At 51.1% G+C, this 17,283-nt stretch overlaps 1 protein-coding gene across 15 annotated transcripts in view; it reads left to right on the top strand.

Moving 5' to 3' along the window:
• ZNF618 (zinc finger protein 618) overlaps nt 1-17,283 on the top strand; it is a 150,693-nt gene that overhangs the window by 67,600 nt on the left and 65,810 nt on the right. For all 15 annotated transcript variants that reach the window (XM_077188956.1, XM_077188959.1, XM_077188955.1 and 12 more), the window contains exon 3: nt 13,514-13,770. In XM_077188956.1, the coding sequence (XP_077045071.1) occupies nt 13,514-13,770 (257 nt within the window). The remainder of the gene's footprint in view (nt 1-13,513; nt 13,771-17,283) is intronic.

Genomic DNA, 17,283 nt, shown 5'->3' with positions numbered 1-17,283 from the left:
GTCTTGGAAAGAAAGCACAAGCTGAGGAGCAAGGGGAGAGGAGCCAGGCATCACTTCCTTCCCCTGGATTCTTTATTCCAACCTTTAATTCAGTTTTGCAGCTCTCACTGGAGGGTTTCCCACAGCAGGTGGGCAAGTGCATCCTCCATGTGGGAGCTGGCCTTTGGAGCGTCCATCTCACCTTTGGGGCATCCATCTCTCCTTTGGAGTGTCCATCTCTCCTTTGGGGTGTCCATCTCTCCTTTGGGGTGTCCATCTCACCTTTGGGGTGTCCATCTCACCTTTGGGACATCCATCTCACCTTTGGAGTATCCATCTCACCTTTGGGGTGTCCATGTCACCTCTGGAGTGTCCGTCTCACCTTTGGAGGGCCCATGTCACCTTAGGGGGTGTCCATCTCACCTTTGGAGTGTCCGTCTCTCCTTTGGGGTGTTCATGTCACTTTTGGAGTGTCCATTTCACCTTTGGAATGTCCATCTCACCTTTGGGGTGTCCATCTCACCTGCCTGGGCTGCCCTTGGGGCTGAACATCCTCCCAGAAGTGAGCAATGGCCCTTTCCAGGGCAGGGATGGAGCTCCAGGTGAGGTGGGAGAACTTCCCTCCCTGTTCCTTTGTATGTCCAGAGGAGTGTGAGGCTGGTTGTTGCTTTTTTTCCTTGTAGAAAAGTGGAAACAAAACCCACTTTATCATCTACCTGACTGAACAAAATGTGGTCAAAGAATGGAGAATGACCAAGTCCATTTAAAAATAATAAAACAGAATCAAAATGTAATATTTCAAGAAAGCTCTGTCAGTGATTGAAGGTGGAAATGTGGCTCTGACTGAATCTGTGAGGTCATCAGTGGATGGAGACACAAGATGGACGTTTCTCAAAGTCATTGCTGCTTGAAACCCTCACTAATTGTAAACTATCGAGGAAGCTTTTAACAATTAATTTGTATCAGTAAAAATACAAGGAAAAATAATATTGTATAATAGAATATAGTATAATATAATATAGTATAATGTAATTAATATAATATAATATAAGTTTCCTGGATTTTATCTTCCTGCAATATTTTTTTTCACAGTAGCAGACTTGGTCTAAGGTGATGACTGTGATATTGGGTCAATCCTATTTTTCTTTTTTTACTGCAGTGAATTGATTTTCTGTTTCAAGCAAACCCTGGAAGCTCTGAAGGCCCAGGGGTTTGTGCTCCCACCACCCCCAGCTCCAGGCCTGTTGCTGCCTTTGGAAGAACAGGGGTCAGGGTGTGCAGCTGGCAGCTCCTGCTAGCAGAGAGCACTCACTGTTCTCCTCCCCCATTGAGTCCTGTGTGGTTGCTTCACCTCAGTGAGTGCTCAGCAATGGGAGATTTTATAAGGTGAAGAGAATTCTTAGGATCACAAAAAGCCCTCTTCCTTGAAGGCAGCCAGAAGAGAGATGGCTGCTTGCCTTGGGGAAGATGACAACTAAGAGACAACCTGACAAAGCTGTGCATGTTTTTGAACACTCCAGAAAAGGTAGATCAGAGGCTTCTTTCTTCCTTTTGCAAGGAAAAAAGAGACAGTCAACAAAATTAAAAAGCAGCAAATTAAAAGCCAGTAAAAGGCAGGATGTTTTCCTGCATGATGGGCAGCGATGTGATGGGAGTGTGATGGCAGGAGCTGCTCAGAGGGGCTGGGAGGGGACTCAGCAGGAACACAGTGACAGGGGTGACATGGGCTGCATTCACAGAATCCCACACTGCTTTGGGGTGGGAGGGACCTTAAGGATCATCCAGTGCCACCCCTGCCATGGCAGGGACACCTCCCACTGTCCCAGGCTGCTCCCAGCCCTGTCCAGCCTGGCCTTGGGCACTGCCAGGGATCCAGGGGCAGCCCCAGCTGCTCTGGGCACCCTGTGCCAGGGCCTGCCCACCCTCACAGGGAACAATTCCTAATTCCCAATATCCCATCCAGCCCTGCCCTCTGGCAGTGGGAGCCATTCCCTGTGTCCTGTCCCTCCATCCCTTGTCCCCAGTCCCTCTCCAGCTCTCCTGGAGCCCCTTTAGGCTCTGGCAGGGGCTGAGCTCTCCCTGGAGCTTCTCCTCTCCAGGTGAGCACCCCCAGCTCTCCCAGCCTGGCTCCAGAGCAGAGGCTCCAGCCCTGGAGCAGCTCCATGGCCTCCTCTGGACTCGCTCCAGCAGCTCCAGGTCTTGTGTTGGAAGCCCCAGTGCTGGACATGGTCTGGTCCCATCCTGTGGGTGAGCACATGGCAGGGATCATCCAGTCCACTTGAGACTTGCTTTAAGCTTCTTCTGAAGCCCCTTGTGCACAGGGTGGCCCAGGCTGGGTGTCCTGTGTGGTGTGTGCCAGTCCCAGGGGTTGGTGGGACAGGAGGGCAGTGTGGGAGCAGCACTGGCAGCTCTGGGCTCAGGGTGAGCACTGGGAGTCCCCATTAGACTATTGGAGCACTAACAACTTCCCAATAATTAATGTCAGTGTTCAGATGGTGGGCTCTGGATCCTGACAAGAAATAATTGAAAAACCAAATGTGCAATTATGTCTGACAAGCAGCGTGTGCTTTTCTTGGTCACCAGAGCCTTGTGTAGTCATGTGTTAGACACGGTTTTATATAATTATTATTGTTTATATGGCGGGTGTCAGAGGAAGGAGGAATTTCAGTTTGGAGTCCTCTGTTGGCTATTTATTTTAAAGTCATTAGATTTGTTTTCAGACTTAACTACACTTAATGTGCGAGACTCCTGCTGAATAAATCAGGCCCTGCTATAGGAGCTGCATCTGTTTGGAGGGAACGGAGCCAGCTGGAAGCTCAGCCTGGGCTCTCGGCAGCGGGAGCTGCCCGCAGCACAGATGTAGCTGTGGAGGAGCTCAGAGCTCTGCTCCTGGAGCTGGGGGAATCCAGGCCTCCAGGGCTGCAGCTGCACCCAGGGCAGGGCTGCCTCTCCTTTAGGGCAGTGGTGACAGCGCTGGGCTGCAGCTCTCACAAAGGGCTCAGGGAGCTGCAGGTCCAGAGAAGGCTCTGGGTGCTGGCCCAGCTGGAGCAGGGCAGGAGTTCCCAGGGGTGCTTTGGGCTGGGCCTGGGGTTTCCCAGCTCTGACATGGTGCAGTTTTCCCAGGTACTCCAGACCAAGCTGTGGTGCCTCAGGGGTCTGAGTGCTTCAGTCTGTGCCATAGAAGATGTGACTTCCATGGAATCACACAATCCCTGAGCTGGAAGGATCCACCAGGATCACTGAGCCCAGCTCCTGTCCCTGCACAGACACCCCAACATCCCACCCTGGGCATTCCAAAGTGGTGTCCAAATGCTCCTGGAGCTCTTGGGGCTGGGACCGTTCCCTGGGGAGCCCTGGGAGGAGAAGCTGTTGAGAAAGGGTTGCACCTACTTTGCTCCTTCTCAGTTCACCTTTCTCCAGCCTCCCTGGTGGCACCTTCCCCTCTCTTCCCTGCATTCCTTGCTCTGTCCTTTGTGAACACATCCTCCTCAGCAGCTCCTGTCACCCAAGGGAGTGCCCTGGGATTGCACCAGCTTTTCTTCAGGCTCCTCTTCCAGTTCTCCAGGCCCCCAGCTCCGGGGAAGGACAATTTCTGAGGCTGTGGTCCTCTGAAGCTCGGGAGAGGACTCTACACCCTGTGGAGGGACAGGCCTGGGACTGGATATTTCCAGGAATTTTTTCCAAAGAAAATTATTTGAATTGTCTCCCCTTTCTTTAAGAGGCAACCTGTGGGATTTTCAGTCCGAGAGCACCAAGAAGCTTCCAACTCATCCTGCATCAGAAGAAGAGAAAACTCTTACTAATTAGGCAAGGAATTTAATAAGCCTTGGTGCCCACTGAAGGGCTCTCGCCAGCCATCTTCAAAAAGAAACAAACCAACCAACCAGCACAAAACCCCTCAAAAGTGCCCTCTGGCCAGTTCTAGAGCCATGGATAGTTCAGTTCTATACAACAACCAGGACAGAAGCTGTGGGGAACCCGGGCAGGTTTCCTTGAAACCCAAAAGAAGGTCAAATGTCCATGACAGCACTCAGACACATCCCAGCTCTGAGGGACAGGAGTATTTTCTGTGTAAACCACACCAGTTTGCCCTGTGCCCAAATCCTGGAGAGCTTTGGGTGGTGTGAGGTGGAGAAATGTCCCTTTCTGGAGCCATAAAGTACCAGGATGGGGCAGTTCTAAGCCTTCAGGAGAGCAGAGCCACCAGGAGATCCCTGGGTCACCCCCTCACTCCTCATGGCATGTTGGAGACCCGTGGCCATTTCAGTTCTCACCCCCTCAGTCATTTTTTTAGTCAAGGAACACAGAGCTCTTTCACTGATATAAATAAATCCTTAATCTTTTCTCTTTGTTTTTCCCTGAATTTCTTTCTCTTTGTTGACATTTCCACGCTTGAAAATTTAAAGACGCTGGCAGCTATTCCATTATCATCTTAAATTCAGTTTTTAACCTGCATCATTTGTGTGTCGCGGTTTTTATCTGACTGAATTCTTTTGCTTTTGGCAAAGAGCGCGCGGTTGTTTTTTGTTGGATAAGCCAAATTTTTTTTATATTTGGTTAGACTTTCCTCTTCAAACCATCCTCAAGATATTCCTAATAAGGACTGAAGGGAATTTGTTTTGCTAATACCTTAGGAATTCTTTGTGGCTCTTGACTATTGTTCTGGTTTGTATTTGAATGTTTAATTTCCAGAGGAGAGGCAGGCTGATTGGTCCTGGAGTTTACCTTCTCTCAAGGATTCGGAGCTGCCGAGCGTCCCTTGAGGAATGAACGCACGATTAAATTCCTCTTGGACTTCCTGAAGCAGAGTTTGCTGTCAGGAAGGGTTATGTGTTTTACTAGACCCAGATAGCTGCAAAAATTAAGTATTTTGCTTTGTTTGTTTGTTTTCCCTAGATTTTAGCAGTGACACCACACACACCACCGAGTGCTGCATTATGTATTTTGGGGTTTTTGAAAGCTCTTGCCTCTGTTTTCAAGAGCTGGCTGCCCTCAGAGACAGGGGGTGAACTTCCCTGAGGCATCTCTCTTCTACAAAACCTTCATGTCCTTTAAATTTATGAACTCCTTAATAATATTGGTATTTATTGAGCAAATTTCTCCCAGGAAAACTTGAATGGCAGCTACTGTCACACTTCTTCCTGCAGAAGGACATGGCCTTGTGTTCTGATTTCAGTTTATTTTGGAGGGAGAAAGCAGAGGACGTAAATATGTCCCAGAGAGGGGCAGGGTTTGGGCTGCTTCTCCTGCCTCAGGGATTTCCTTTGTGTGCCCAGTTAGTTTGATGTCCCCAGGTCCAAGTGAGTTGGAGCGAGGGCCTCAGAGCCTCCAGGAGCTGCAGCTTCATCCCTGGTCAGAGTAGGAGGGAGCAGCATGTTCAGGGCTGTGGATGCCAAGAGGGGACCCAGCAGCCTCGTGAAGAAACCCAGCCAAGCACAAGGATGCAGCTCCTGGCCATGGGCAGAACCAGCACAGTGACCACAGGAACATGTGTGACCTTGCAGGGACCTTGGAGTCTGTGAATCCTGAGGTTCACAAGAGCAGGTTGCATGTGGAAAATGCCCAGAAGCTGTGACCAGCTTTTGCTTTTTTTCTGTTTTTCAGCAAGTCTTCTCTCCTGTACTGCTGAGGGGGGAGGGACTTCCCATCCCCTAAAATAACATCAGGACAGGAGAGGGCAGGTTTTCCTGTAACCTTTCAGAAGTTAAGTGCACACTTTGGGAATTCACAGTGGCATTGGGGAAGATTGTGAAGAGAACTGAAACCTCCTGGTGGAACACGGATGACCATGAACCCCTCTGTGACCAAGTGAAAATTTGGGTGTCAGGAATATGAACCAGCACATGGCTGTGTGGCACCAGCACATGTGCTGGTGGCACCCTTGGGTGTCCTGCTTGGGTATCCATGCTCTGGAATATGGACAGGCTTCCAAATGGAAAGAATCAAGGATCAGAAGGGATATTTTGGTGTGCACACAGTGTACATGAAGGAAGTGTTTGCTTCAGATACAGCAGAGGAGGTTTTCTCCCGTGGAGGGGAGATTGCCAGAATGAGAATCTCCTTTGCAGCAAATGACCAGAGGCAGCAATCCACACTGGAAGTACAGTGCCTGTTCCAGAAAATAATACCCCAGGGAAGGAATCCAGGATGGGTGATTGTTCCAGCACTTCACACATCAGCAGCAGGACATCCTCTCTGAAGGATGCAGGCTCAGGCTGCAGAGGGGCTTTGGCAGAAGCTCTGGGAGCTGTGGCAGGGATGGGAGCTTGAATCCCTTGGAGAGGAGCAGTTCTGGACACTGACACAGGAACTTGGGGTGGTGTCTTTGCCTTTCAGGGTGTGAGGGAACATCTGAAGCTGGGGCTGGAGCCTGGAGCCAGGAGCTCAATTGTAATGCTGGGAAAACAGCTCCTGCTTTTCTGTCTTTTAACACTGCACTTGGAAATCTTGTTGCCTGCTGATGTCTGCAGAAGATGTCCCCAGTAAAGGACACCAGGCAGTTCCTCTGCTTCCTGATCTTTTCCACCTCCTCCTGGTGTCCCCTGGGCTGCCCCAGGAAGCAGATGAGAGCATTGAGAGGGGTGGGAAGGCCACCACAGCTCCTTTATCAGACAAGCAGATTTTCAACGTACATCCTTCTTTTTCTTGTGTCTGCTTTCATCATCTCCATGTAAAATGAGAGTTCAATTACATCTGTTCTGTCTATTCCACTTCCCATAGCTTCAGTCATGACAGGAACCTTCTGGTTCTTGTAAAACCATTGCAGACATCTGTAAATTGAGCCCAGTTTCAGCCTCCCCCATTTTTTGCTTCCTTTACTTTCTGACAGCTGAGGCCTTTTGATTTAGCCTTGGATGAGCCAACTGCACATTGGTTTCCAGAAGACAAGGTGGGACATCCCACTGGTGCTGGTGTCCTGCTGGCCTCTGCAGAGGTGCCCATTGCTTGGTCCCCATGAGTGGTTTGGGGTTCTTACTGAACCTCTTTGGTGCTGCAGGTCAGAAGAGCCTTCAAGAAGTGCCCAAACTGTGTTTCAGTTTAACTGGGCACACCCTGTCCTCTGCCAAGGAGTGTCACCATGGAATCACAGAATGGGTTGGGCAGGGGGGACCCTGAAGAGCCATCCTGTTCCAGCCCCTGCCATGAGCAGGGACAGCTTCCACCAGAGCAGTGTGTGCAGAGCCCTGTGCAGCCTGGCCATCATTGATATCATCAAGGCACTAATGATCTCTGGGTTTTCCAGCCTGAGTGTTGTTTAGAAAAAAACAAAAGATGCTCCACATTTGCTGCTGGGGCAGGAGAGCTGTTTGTAGGTGTTGGTTCAGAGTGGTACATCCTCCTCCACATGTGTTTCCTTTTCCTCTCCTTTTGAGGAGCTGATGTTGAAGACTGATACTTCACTGATCTCACTCTGCCCCTCCCCAAAAACTCAGCAGGATGTGTGCTGTAAAAATAGCCTCATTAGAAGCCATCTGAGTACATGTGCAATCACAGATGACTCAAAGGGAGCACGGAGCACGCATGTTTCTGTTGCTGTCTTCAGAGAATTACATGACAAATTATTCCTAGCTGGAAGAAATGTCCTTTTATAATTGGGGTTTTTTTCTCATTCTTTCAGAAGGGAGGAGTGTGTGTTTTTAAGTAGCTTTTAGTCACTTTCATTATTTATGAGGATGCTTCTCCAGATCAGAAACAGCAAACTGCAAGCGTGAGTTCCTTGTGGCTGCAGCAGCTGACGGGCCCTGTTTGCTTTCAGTCATTGCTGTTCTGCTCATCACAGCCAGGGAGACCCTGCAGGGACCAGAACAGCCCCACGCTGCAGCCTTCACCCCTTCTCCCCCCTCCTGCCACAGGAGATCAGCTGGAAGGGGCTGCTGGATCTGTGGGTGGTGTCACTGTGCAGAGGGGACTGGTGTCAGCACCCAGCCTTTCCTTTCTGTGCTTCCCTTGGGAGGAGCTCCTGGCATTGCCCTCCTGGCACTGCCCTCCTGGCATTGCCCTCCTGGCACTGCCCTCCTGGCATTGCCCTCGTGTTGCTCCCTGCATTGATGCTGGTGAGGCTTCACACCCAGAGCTGTTCTGGCCCATGTTGTGCTGCATCATCGAGCTCTGCTAAAGCCTGAGGCCTTCACAAGCTGCCTCAGTGTAGGGCCAAGGAATCTGTACCCAAGTGGGTCCAGGAACCCACTTGTACCCCTGCCTTTCCAGTTCCTCATGCTGAGGCTTCATTAAGGCCTTCTGAAATCTCTCCTGCCTTCACACACTTGTGTCTGACATGAAAGTGGCCGTAACGTCATCGGAAGATGAAAGTCTGATGATCAAAGCAGGCAGCAATGTTGAAATGAGCATTGTGAGATGGCAGAGCTGGTATTACAGTAATTGGCTGTGTGGCCTACTTAGTGAGAGCAGTGATACATGCAAGTGCAATGTCTGTTTGCCTCTTTCATGTTGGAAATCACAGAGTCTGTTCTGGGAAGTGGAACAGGACCTCACCTGTAGGAGCAACCAGGCATGGAGTGAGCACTAGGATCCCAAGGCTTCTGCCTCCTCTCCTCAGCATGGAAGAGCCTCTTGGATTGCCAGGGCCCACAGCTCAATAAAAACAGGGCATGGAACAGTGAAGGAGGTTGGTATTTCCCAGGAAGGGGCAAAGCCATGGAGAAGAAGTTAGATCCCCCCTGTGGAAGGAGGTGGGGTTTAAGCCAGCTCTGCCTGGGCACTCTGCTCCTCTGTGGCCTGATGGCTCTGAGCAGTTTTTGTGCTGTTTGGAGAACAGGAATGTCCTCTTCCCAGGGAACAGCAGCCCATGGATGTTTGAATGCAGGTTGGACCTGCAGAGGGAGGTGCAGCTGACCCCTGGAAGGCCACACTGAACACTAAACCTGCATTGTTTCCTGCAGAAGGGTGGTGGCATGAGGCTGGGGACCTCAGAGCCACCAGGAGAGGGTGGCCTGGGGACCCGGCAGTGGGAGGTGACTCTGGCAGGTTCTCCCTTGGCTCCTGTGCGCTGCTGTCTCCACCAAGTGGAGGCTCTGGCCATCACTGGTCCCAGTGTGGCCCCAGCAGTGCCCTGCAGGGATCTGGCAGCTGGGACAGGTCTCTGTGTGGGGACAGGGACGTGGGCACTGCCCGGGTCACACTGGGGAGTCCTCCTGCCCCCAGCCCCCTGACACAGGACAGACACTGAACTTACCTGACACCCTGAAAGCCTCGAGTCCTTTTCTCTCTGTGCCCTCACCCAAACCCGTGAGACCTGCTTGGAGCCTTGGGAGCTGCAGAACTGAAAATTCACTCCTGGTGTTGCTCATCCCCTTTCTGAGCCTTCCCAGCAGTTGTGCCTCAGCTCCAGAAGAGTTGGGTCAGGAGTGGCAGAACCAGGCCTGGCCACAGTGGTGCTGAGCCTGATGTCTTCCCTCCCCCAGGCAGGATGTTCCCTGTCCCTCCCTGTGTCTCTTGGGGAATTTCTGGAGAACAAGCATGTTCCAGATCTCTTGCTGCTTTATCCTCATCTCCAAGTGGAGGTTCTTTGTGCTGCTCAGTATCAGGGGAGGTAAGAATTCAGCACAACACTGAGCAAGTGCAGCATCATGGGCTTGCAAGGGCTGAGGCAAGGACCAAAGGAGTGGGAATGAAATGAAGTGTGAAGCTTCCCTGGGTGACCTGCCCTGGCTCAGTGCATGTGTGGGTTGATGCTGTGTGTGGTGGAGGCTGTGATGACTCCTGTCTTCCAAGGGAAACCAGTTCTGCTGGGGCTATGCACGTCCCCTTTCCACCCTGCCTGAAGCTTTCCAGTGTCAGTGGCTTCCTTTTCCTTCCTGCTTTGCTCTGGGATCTTGGTACTCTTTCCCCAGCCTAATCAGGAGGCTTCAGACTCGACCTGCTGTGCCATGAGGATCATTCCTTGAGCCCAGCTCTCCCCTGGACCCTTGGGAACATTTATATCCCATTCAGCAACTGAGCTGACTGGTCCTGGTTCTGCTCTAGCCACAGAAGCACAACCTGGATTTCACAGGGACCACAAGAAAGTGATGCTTGGTCCTGCTGGGAGAGCTGGATTCCACCACTGCTGCCTCCTCCTCCTCTGCAAAGCTGTGCAGACCCAGCTAAGGCACCAAGTGGCTTTTGGAGAGCTCAGCCCTGCTCCCAGGAGTGTCAGTGCTGCTGTTTTTATGGTTTCGCTTGTGTTTGAGGGGAACAGCAGGCTCCTCTCATGGTTTGTGAGCCATGGAATCATGTAGAAGAAAGTATTTGGGGCTGTGTCCTTCTGCACATCAGGTACCTGCTCAGAGTTAGAACATATGGGGCAATGAATTACTGTCAGTTCATATTTGCAGGATTATGTCCCACCCAGGAGCAGACATTCCAGCTGGGAAGTTCCTTTCTTGGCAGAGCTGGATCCACAAAGTCTGCGTGTATGAGGGGAAAAGGTTCTGGGGGTCCATTGGTCTGGTCTGATAATTTATCTATTCCTCAGCTCCAGACCAAGTGTGGCCAGTGCACGTCTGTACTGAGCCCAGGGACCTGGGGCCAGCCAGACACACAGCTCTGGCTTTGAAAACTCAAAGGGATCTGTTCTCCCTGAGCACATCCTTTGGAAATGGCTGTTCCAGTGGAACACCATCTCTGCTAATGTTTTGTGCCTCATTTCAGCTGGTTCCAGCTTCCAGCAATGAGCTTGCACTCAACTCTTCCCTGCCAAGACAAGACAGTATTTTCTCCCCATGAAGATGATGATACACTGCAATCAAATCATCTTCTAGTCTTCCCTTTGGTGTGAGGAGCAGACTGGAGCAATTTGGTCTCACAGAGTCATAAAGTGTCATTTCCCAGTCTTGAACCATTTCAGTGCTGCATTTTGGAACCTCTTCAGCTTTTCTGATCACTTCTGAAACCTGAAGCTGCTCGCTGTGTCTGCAGCACATTGGGAGTGGCTTCACCACAGCTTCAGACAGGGAGAAAATGATCTCCTCCTTCCATCTCAGGCACCTGAACCAAAAATTTGGTCATTCCTTCATCTCAGAACGTGGCTCTCTGTGGTTGCAGTACCACGTGGGTGCATCCACAGTCCTGGACTTGTCTGACTGTGCTGCAGCCACTGGTCTTGGGCAGAGCCAGCTGTGGAGAGAGGGATCCACTGTGGAGTGTCCTGTTCACAGCTTTGCTCTCCACCCCTCCACGGCTCCACCCATAATTTTTAGCTACAGTGGTGTTTAATTTAATTCCAGAGCATGAATAAATCTGTCCCACATCAACCATTCCAGGAATCCTGTGGAAATGCCTCTCTATTCAGGAGCAATGCACATGGAGAACAGCTTTGCCTTGCAGCATGGGGCCTGTTGCTGATTTGGTTTGTGTTTGAATGTGACCCATGCAAAGCTGGCATCATCAGAAAGTCATTGTATTCTTGCCCTTTTATAATCTCCTCAGAAGGCTCTAGCCTCAGTCTCACTGGTATCAGCTTCTAATCCCAGATCACTTGGCTCATGGCTGGATTTTCCTGTTGCTTTGCCCAGGACTGGCAGGTCCCTGGCTGTGCCATGGATAACTGAGCTCTCACCGCCTCTCCCACCTCCAGCCTCCCAGGGAACTGCCCTGGCTGCCTTTGATCTTCCTCCACAGCCCTCACTGAGGAAGGAAGCATTTTCCTACCTACCTTACTGTTGCCTTTATCAGTGTTTTGCATTTCACACCCTCTGGGTTTGATTGATCTGCAATCAATCCCACTCTTTGCTGATCCCTGAGTATTCTGTGCTCACTGCCTTCCCTTGGAAGGGTGCTGAGCCATGCCCTGGTGGCTGAGATGGATGGGCCTGTGGCACAGCCAATAATATTACCATAAAGCCTGTCTGGTTCTCAACCACATCTTCTCTGTCTCAATCCATCTTTCTCACTTGTAAGAGCCCTGTATGATTTTGGGAGCACGGCAGGGGGGAGTATGTGTGAGAAGGCAGGAAATGAGTGGGAAGGCAGGTCAAGGCTAATTCTCTCTGTTTGGGGCTATTAATTGTACATTTCATTCCATAATGAGAATGAAGGGATGAATAATAAAATCTCTGGCAATGGGATGTGCCTGACCCAGTTTGAAATAGTGACTCCATGTCTGTGTGGGAGGTTGGGCAGTAATTACTGGAGGATTGTTCTCTCTGTTCCTCTGCTCATTCCCCTCATCCCTGTCCTCCCAGGAGCTCCACACTTTCACCTCCAGTTGCACCATCCTGGTTCCTGTGTGAGCTCCATAACCTGTGTCAGAAACCACTGCAGATGTTGGTTCTCTAACATTGTAATTCATACTTTGTCCTGACAAACTTTATGATGTTCCAAGCAATGGGATTTTTTTCTTTGCCACTGTTGCACAATCTAATGATCATCCATAAGTTCAACCTATTTTTCATTTTATTTTGTTACTTCTGCCTAAAAAATTTTCAAATACCTTTGGCTGTTCCCAATGTTTACATGACTCTAAATATGTCACAGTGGTTTCTGTTTCTGGGTAGTCTGAGCCATTATATATTTAGTTCTGATTTCTGCACAAACTGAACCAGCAATTATTTTATCTTTGTATTGCATGGTGGAGTGTATTAATAACCAGTATAAAAAATTGGGGGTCCATAATGAGTGCTGCAAAAGGAGCTCCACTGGCTTATTCCCACATCCTTGTCTGGTGGGCTCACACCCCCTTTGCCTTTTGCCACCACAGCACCTGTTGATGTTGTTTTACAGCTTTGAGGTGTCCAGTTTCCTTTTCTTAAAGGGTTTTGAATATTTGTTTAGGTTGTTTTCTCCCAGAATTCCCATCTCCTCTTTCCCAGATGAAAACACAAGCTATTTAACCTGGTCTGAGCACAGTGGAGCCCCTCTGCCTTTCCTCCTCTATTAGGCTCTCCCTGGCATCCCAAACAGTTGTATCTGTCCATAACGTGGTAGTCTCCCTAAATATCCTCATCCTCCAGATGATCCCCTTTGATCAGCCCTGTGTATGTTCAGTAAAGCCTCTGAATACCAGGGGATGTCAGGTTGCTTGAAGGGATAAAAGAGAGGATGCGATGGAGGGTGGAGATTGCTCCAAATTAAAAATGTCAGGGAATCATAGACTCGTTTAGGTTGGAAAAGATCTTGAAGATCATCAAGTCAAACTGAATTCAGCAGTGCCAGGTCCACCAGTGACCCATGTCCCCAAGTGCCACAGGAGATTATGGCTTTGTGTGTATGGACCAGTGTTGGCAAAACACTGCAGGCAGAAGTGCTGGAGCTGTGCCTGTGGCCTGCTGGCAACCAGGGCAAGTTCTGTGCTCTTCTTTAGGGATCCAGTGTGTTTATGAGCACTACTGTTGTTTGTGATGATTAAGGTTATTTTCATTATTTTGCTCTTTTGTCCAGTTAAATTTTAATTACTTATCATGTATGGCAGACATACATTAATATACTTCTTTTAAATATCCTGCATAAACCAGAGTACCTTGAATTAGGTCCTGGTGATGACAAAAAGAGCACTTGGCATTGAGGATTCACATTGTCTCCTCTCTTTCCCCCTCAGGGAGTGTTTGAAGAGGAGCCCACAGAGCCCCAAAGCCGAGGGCTCCGACTCGGTGACATCTCAGTCCTCCCCCAGTGAAGAGGCTGGAATGATGACTGAGGTGAAAGTGAAGACAGAGGTACCAGATGACTACATTGAGGAGGTGATCTGGCAGGATGACACCAAAGATTCCAAGAAGAACATCAAGGACGGGCCGGGGGATGTGCCTGCGGAGATCTGCGTGGTCATCGGCGGCGTGCGCAACCAGCAGACGCTCGGTGAGGCACGGGCCACCATTCCCTCAGGGGCTCTGGGGACAGGGGGAGGCTCTGGACAGCTGTGCCTGGACACTCAGCTCTGCTGGAGGGCCCAGAGCCAGGGTGAACATCAGTCTTGGGGTTCTGGGTCAGGATTATTGACCTTCTGTGTCTGTTTGCATCTGGTTGCCCCTAAAGGCTCAGCCAAGATCTGAAAGAAAAAGCTCCTTATCTTCTTTTGGCATGTTCAGGGACTTGCCCATCAGTCACCTGCAGCACCTGGTGAGCCCAGGGCTGGGGGTGTGTTTGACACAGGTGAGGAACTTGGAAAGGAAAGCCTGAGAACCTGATGACATGTTTTGAGGAAAGTTGCTCTGAGGAATGTGGATGCTTTCCATAAATGAGTTGGAGCACAAGAGCAGGTTTTACAGGTTGCTGTTTGTTTGTTTTCCTGATCACTTCTCAGTTGTGGGAATACTTTTGACTCTGGGCTGGCTGTGGTGTGCCCTGTTCAAAACAGGGCTTCCTGTCCCTACCCTACCTCCTGCTGTGATGAGAAGAAGCTTTTTCTTTTTTCTGTGAACATCAAACTGTCCTCTCCTCCTGCTCCAGGGAAGGGGCTTCCTGTGGGAACCTGGCAAGGCACCGCTCTTGCACTGTCTCTGTTGTCCCTGGCCTGGAGCAGGTCCCTGCAGTGTCTCTGAGATCCAAAGACACTTGCTAATAAAAAGAAGGAAGAGCAATTGGACCAGGTTTCCTTTAAGGGACTCAGGAGAAAGCTGATTTGAGCTGCCCGGCATTGCACTTGGGGTTTTGTTTGTCCTGCAGGAGGAGAGGAAAGAGGAATTGATGTTGGATTTTCTCCTGGGTTTTGTTGATCATTATCCATACTGCTGGAAGGAAACCCAGGAGATGTCCTTAGCTGGTGATTGTCTCAGAAGCATCGTTGTCCTTCCTGTCCTCCTTTTCCACCACAGGACAGCCACTAAGGACACCAGGGCAGGAGGTCAGTGCTGTCTGTGCAGGTCTAGGGAAAGCCTAAAAAGTCCAAAACTATTTCTGACATAAGGATTTTACAATTTGGAGGAAATACTCTGTGTATTTTCAGAGGTTTTGTGCCTCTGCAACTCTTGATCCTTACATGGGCAAAGCTTGATCCCTGCTGCCCTGGGAGGGAGAGGTGGATCTATGACTGATGTGCAGCAATGGGAGCTTCTCCTCCAGCCATGGCCACCAGCCCTTGGTGAAAGCATCTGCAGCTTGGGTGTTTGTCCCACAGGACCCTCTCCTCCCCACAGCTCCTGGCTGGGCAGCAGCAGCTGCTCTGCAGTCGGTGTCCCCTGGCAATGCTGGTTTCCAGCTCAGCTTGGCTGTGTGGCTGTGCAGTGGGGAGGGGGCTTTTGCTCTTGGCTGACTTGGGTGGACTGGAGGGGAAACCAGTGAGGAGCTGCTGAGGGCACTGGGATTGTTCAGCTGCAGCAGAGCAGACTGAGGGCAGAGCTCAGCAGGGATTGCAGCTCCTTGCAAGGGACAGCTCTGGGACAGGGACAGGAGCCAGGGCACGGCTGGGGCCGGGCCAGGGCAGCTCAGGCTGGAGCTCAGGGCAAGGTTCTTCCCCCAGAGGGTGCTGGCACTGCCCAGGCTCCCCAGGGAATGGGCACGGCCCCGAGGCTGCCAGAGCTCCAGGAGCCTTTGGGCAGCGCTGCCAGGGATGCCCAGGCTGGGGTTGCTGGGACAGGGGCTGGGCAGGGACAGGGGCAGAGGCTGGGCTGGGGGATCCCTGTGGGTCCCTTCAGTTCAGGTTGTTCCATGTTTCTGTGATTCTGTGTTGTCCCTGTGGAGAGCGTTGGGGACAGACTGGTGTGAAGGGACACTCAAAATGTATGGACACTGTGGGGAGAGGGACAGATTCACTGACCAGTCACAAGTGGTGGTTGAAAGCCGTATAAACTGGAGAGTTTCTGTCTGGAAGGGCATTTTCTAGTGGAACACACATTGTATTGGTCATTGTAAAGCCTGGGCTTCTTCAAAGGCAGTTTGGTCTGGAGGTGATGGGGTTGGTGCCAATTCCTTTGTGAACAGAGCCCTGGAAGTGCCCCTGTCTGCCATTCACATGACCCTCGTTTTTGGGGAGGTGGCTCTGAGTAACTCCTGTCTGGCCATTGGGTCCTGTGCTGTGTGCACAGCCCGTGGTGCCCAGCTCCTTGTGTTTGCTGAGCTCTGCCACCTGGTCCCCTCTGTCCCTCATGGGAATCACACACAGGCACTGTGCCCATCTCTGCACACACCAGGGTACCTCACACCAGGAATGTGCCCCGTGTGCCACTGCTCCACTGGCCATTCCAGCTGCTCCACTGGCCATTCCAGCTGCTCCACTGGCCATTCCAGCTCTTCACTGGCCATTCCAGCTCCTCACTGGCCATTCCAGCTGCTCCACTGGCCATTCCAGCTCTTCACTGGCCATTCCAGCTGCTCCACTGGCCATTCCAGCTCTTCACTGGCCATTCCAGCTGCTCCACTGGCCATTCCAGCTCTTCACTGGCCATTCCAGCTCCTCACTGGCCATTCCAGCTGCTCCACTGGCCATTCCAGCTCTTCACTGGCCACTCCAGCTCTTCACTGGCTATTCCAGCTGCTCCACTGGCCATTCCAGCTCTCCACTGGCCATTCCAGCTCTTCACTAGCCACTCCAGCTCTTCACTGGCCATTCCAGCTGCTCCACTGGCCATTCCAGCTCTTCACTGGCCACTCCAGCTCTTCACTGGCCATTCCAGCTGCTGCACTGGAGCGGCCCAGAAGTGTGACCAGCTGATGCTGCTGGTGCCTCCTGCCTCTGAAGCAAAGGCTTTGTGACTCTGCTGCTGCTCCCAGCACTTCCAGGAGCTTTCCTTGCCCTGGGAGCTGGGAGCCCTGGATCTGAATCCCCTCCTCCATGCAGACAGGGGAGGCTTTGGTAGGATTTTATTCACCTTCATTGGGGCAGCTGAGACTGGAGGTGTTGAAAATGGTTGTTTTAATAGCAAATCCTGATGAAGTGGTGACTCAGGAGTCTCCCTCTCCTCTGTGTGGAATTGCCAACCCCCAGCCTGTCTCCGTTCAGGGGGTGCTGGGGACAGTTGGTTAAACAGGGGATGTGTCTGAGTTGGGACCATGGTGCTGAAGGGCACACGTGGCTCCAAGTGACAGTTTTCCTGCAGGGCTCAGCTTTGGGATGTGGCTGAAATGCACATTACCAGATTTATGTCTCTTTTCTGAGTCACACATCTGCTCTATTTATATTTTAGTTGTTACTTGGAGCAATTTATAAAAGGGATTCCCAGCTCAGTTGCTGCTACTCCCTTGCAGTGTTTACATCAAACCAGGCCTTGTGTTTTTAGCCTTCTGTTTGCCCCAGCTCCTGTCTCTCCTGGCACTCCAGACTCTGCCTCCATCCGTGTGGAGCATCCCAAACCCCGTGGGGGCTGGAAGGGGCTGCACTGGGTGGGATGGTTTGGGACAGTGGCCACAGTCCCCAGCCAAAGAGCTGTTGGTGGG

This window comes from Agelaius phoeniceus, chromosome 21 (genome assembly GCF_051311805.1).
Source record: "Agelaius phoeniceus isolate bAgePho1 chromosome 21, bAgePho1.hap1, whole genome shotgun sequence".
NCBI classification, from domain to species: domain Eukaryota; kingdom Metazoa; phylum Chordata; class Aves; order Passeriformes; family Icteridae; genus Agelaius; species Agelaius phoeniceus.
This window is presented reverse-complemented; position numbering and strand designations above follow the sequence as displayed.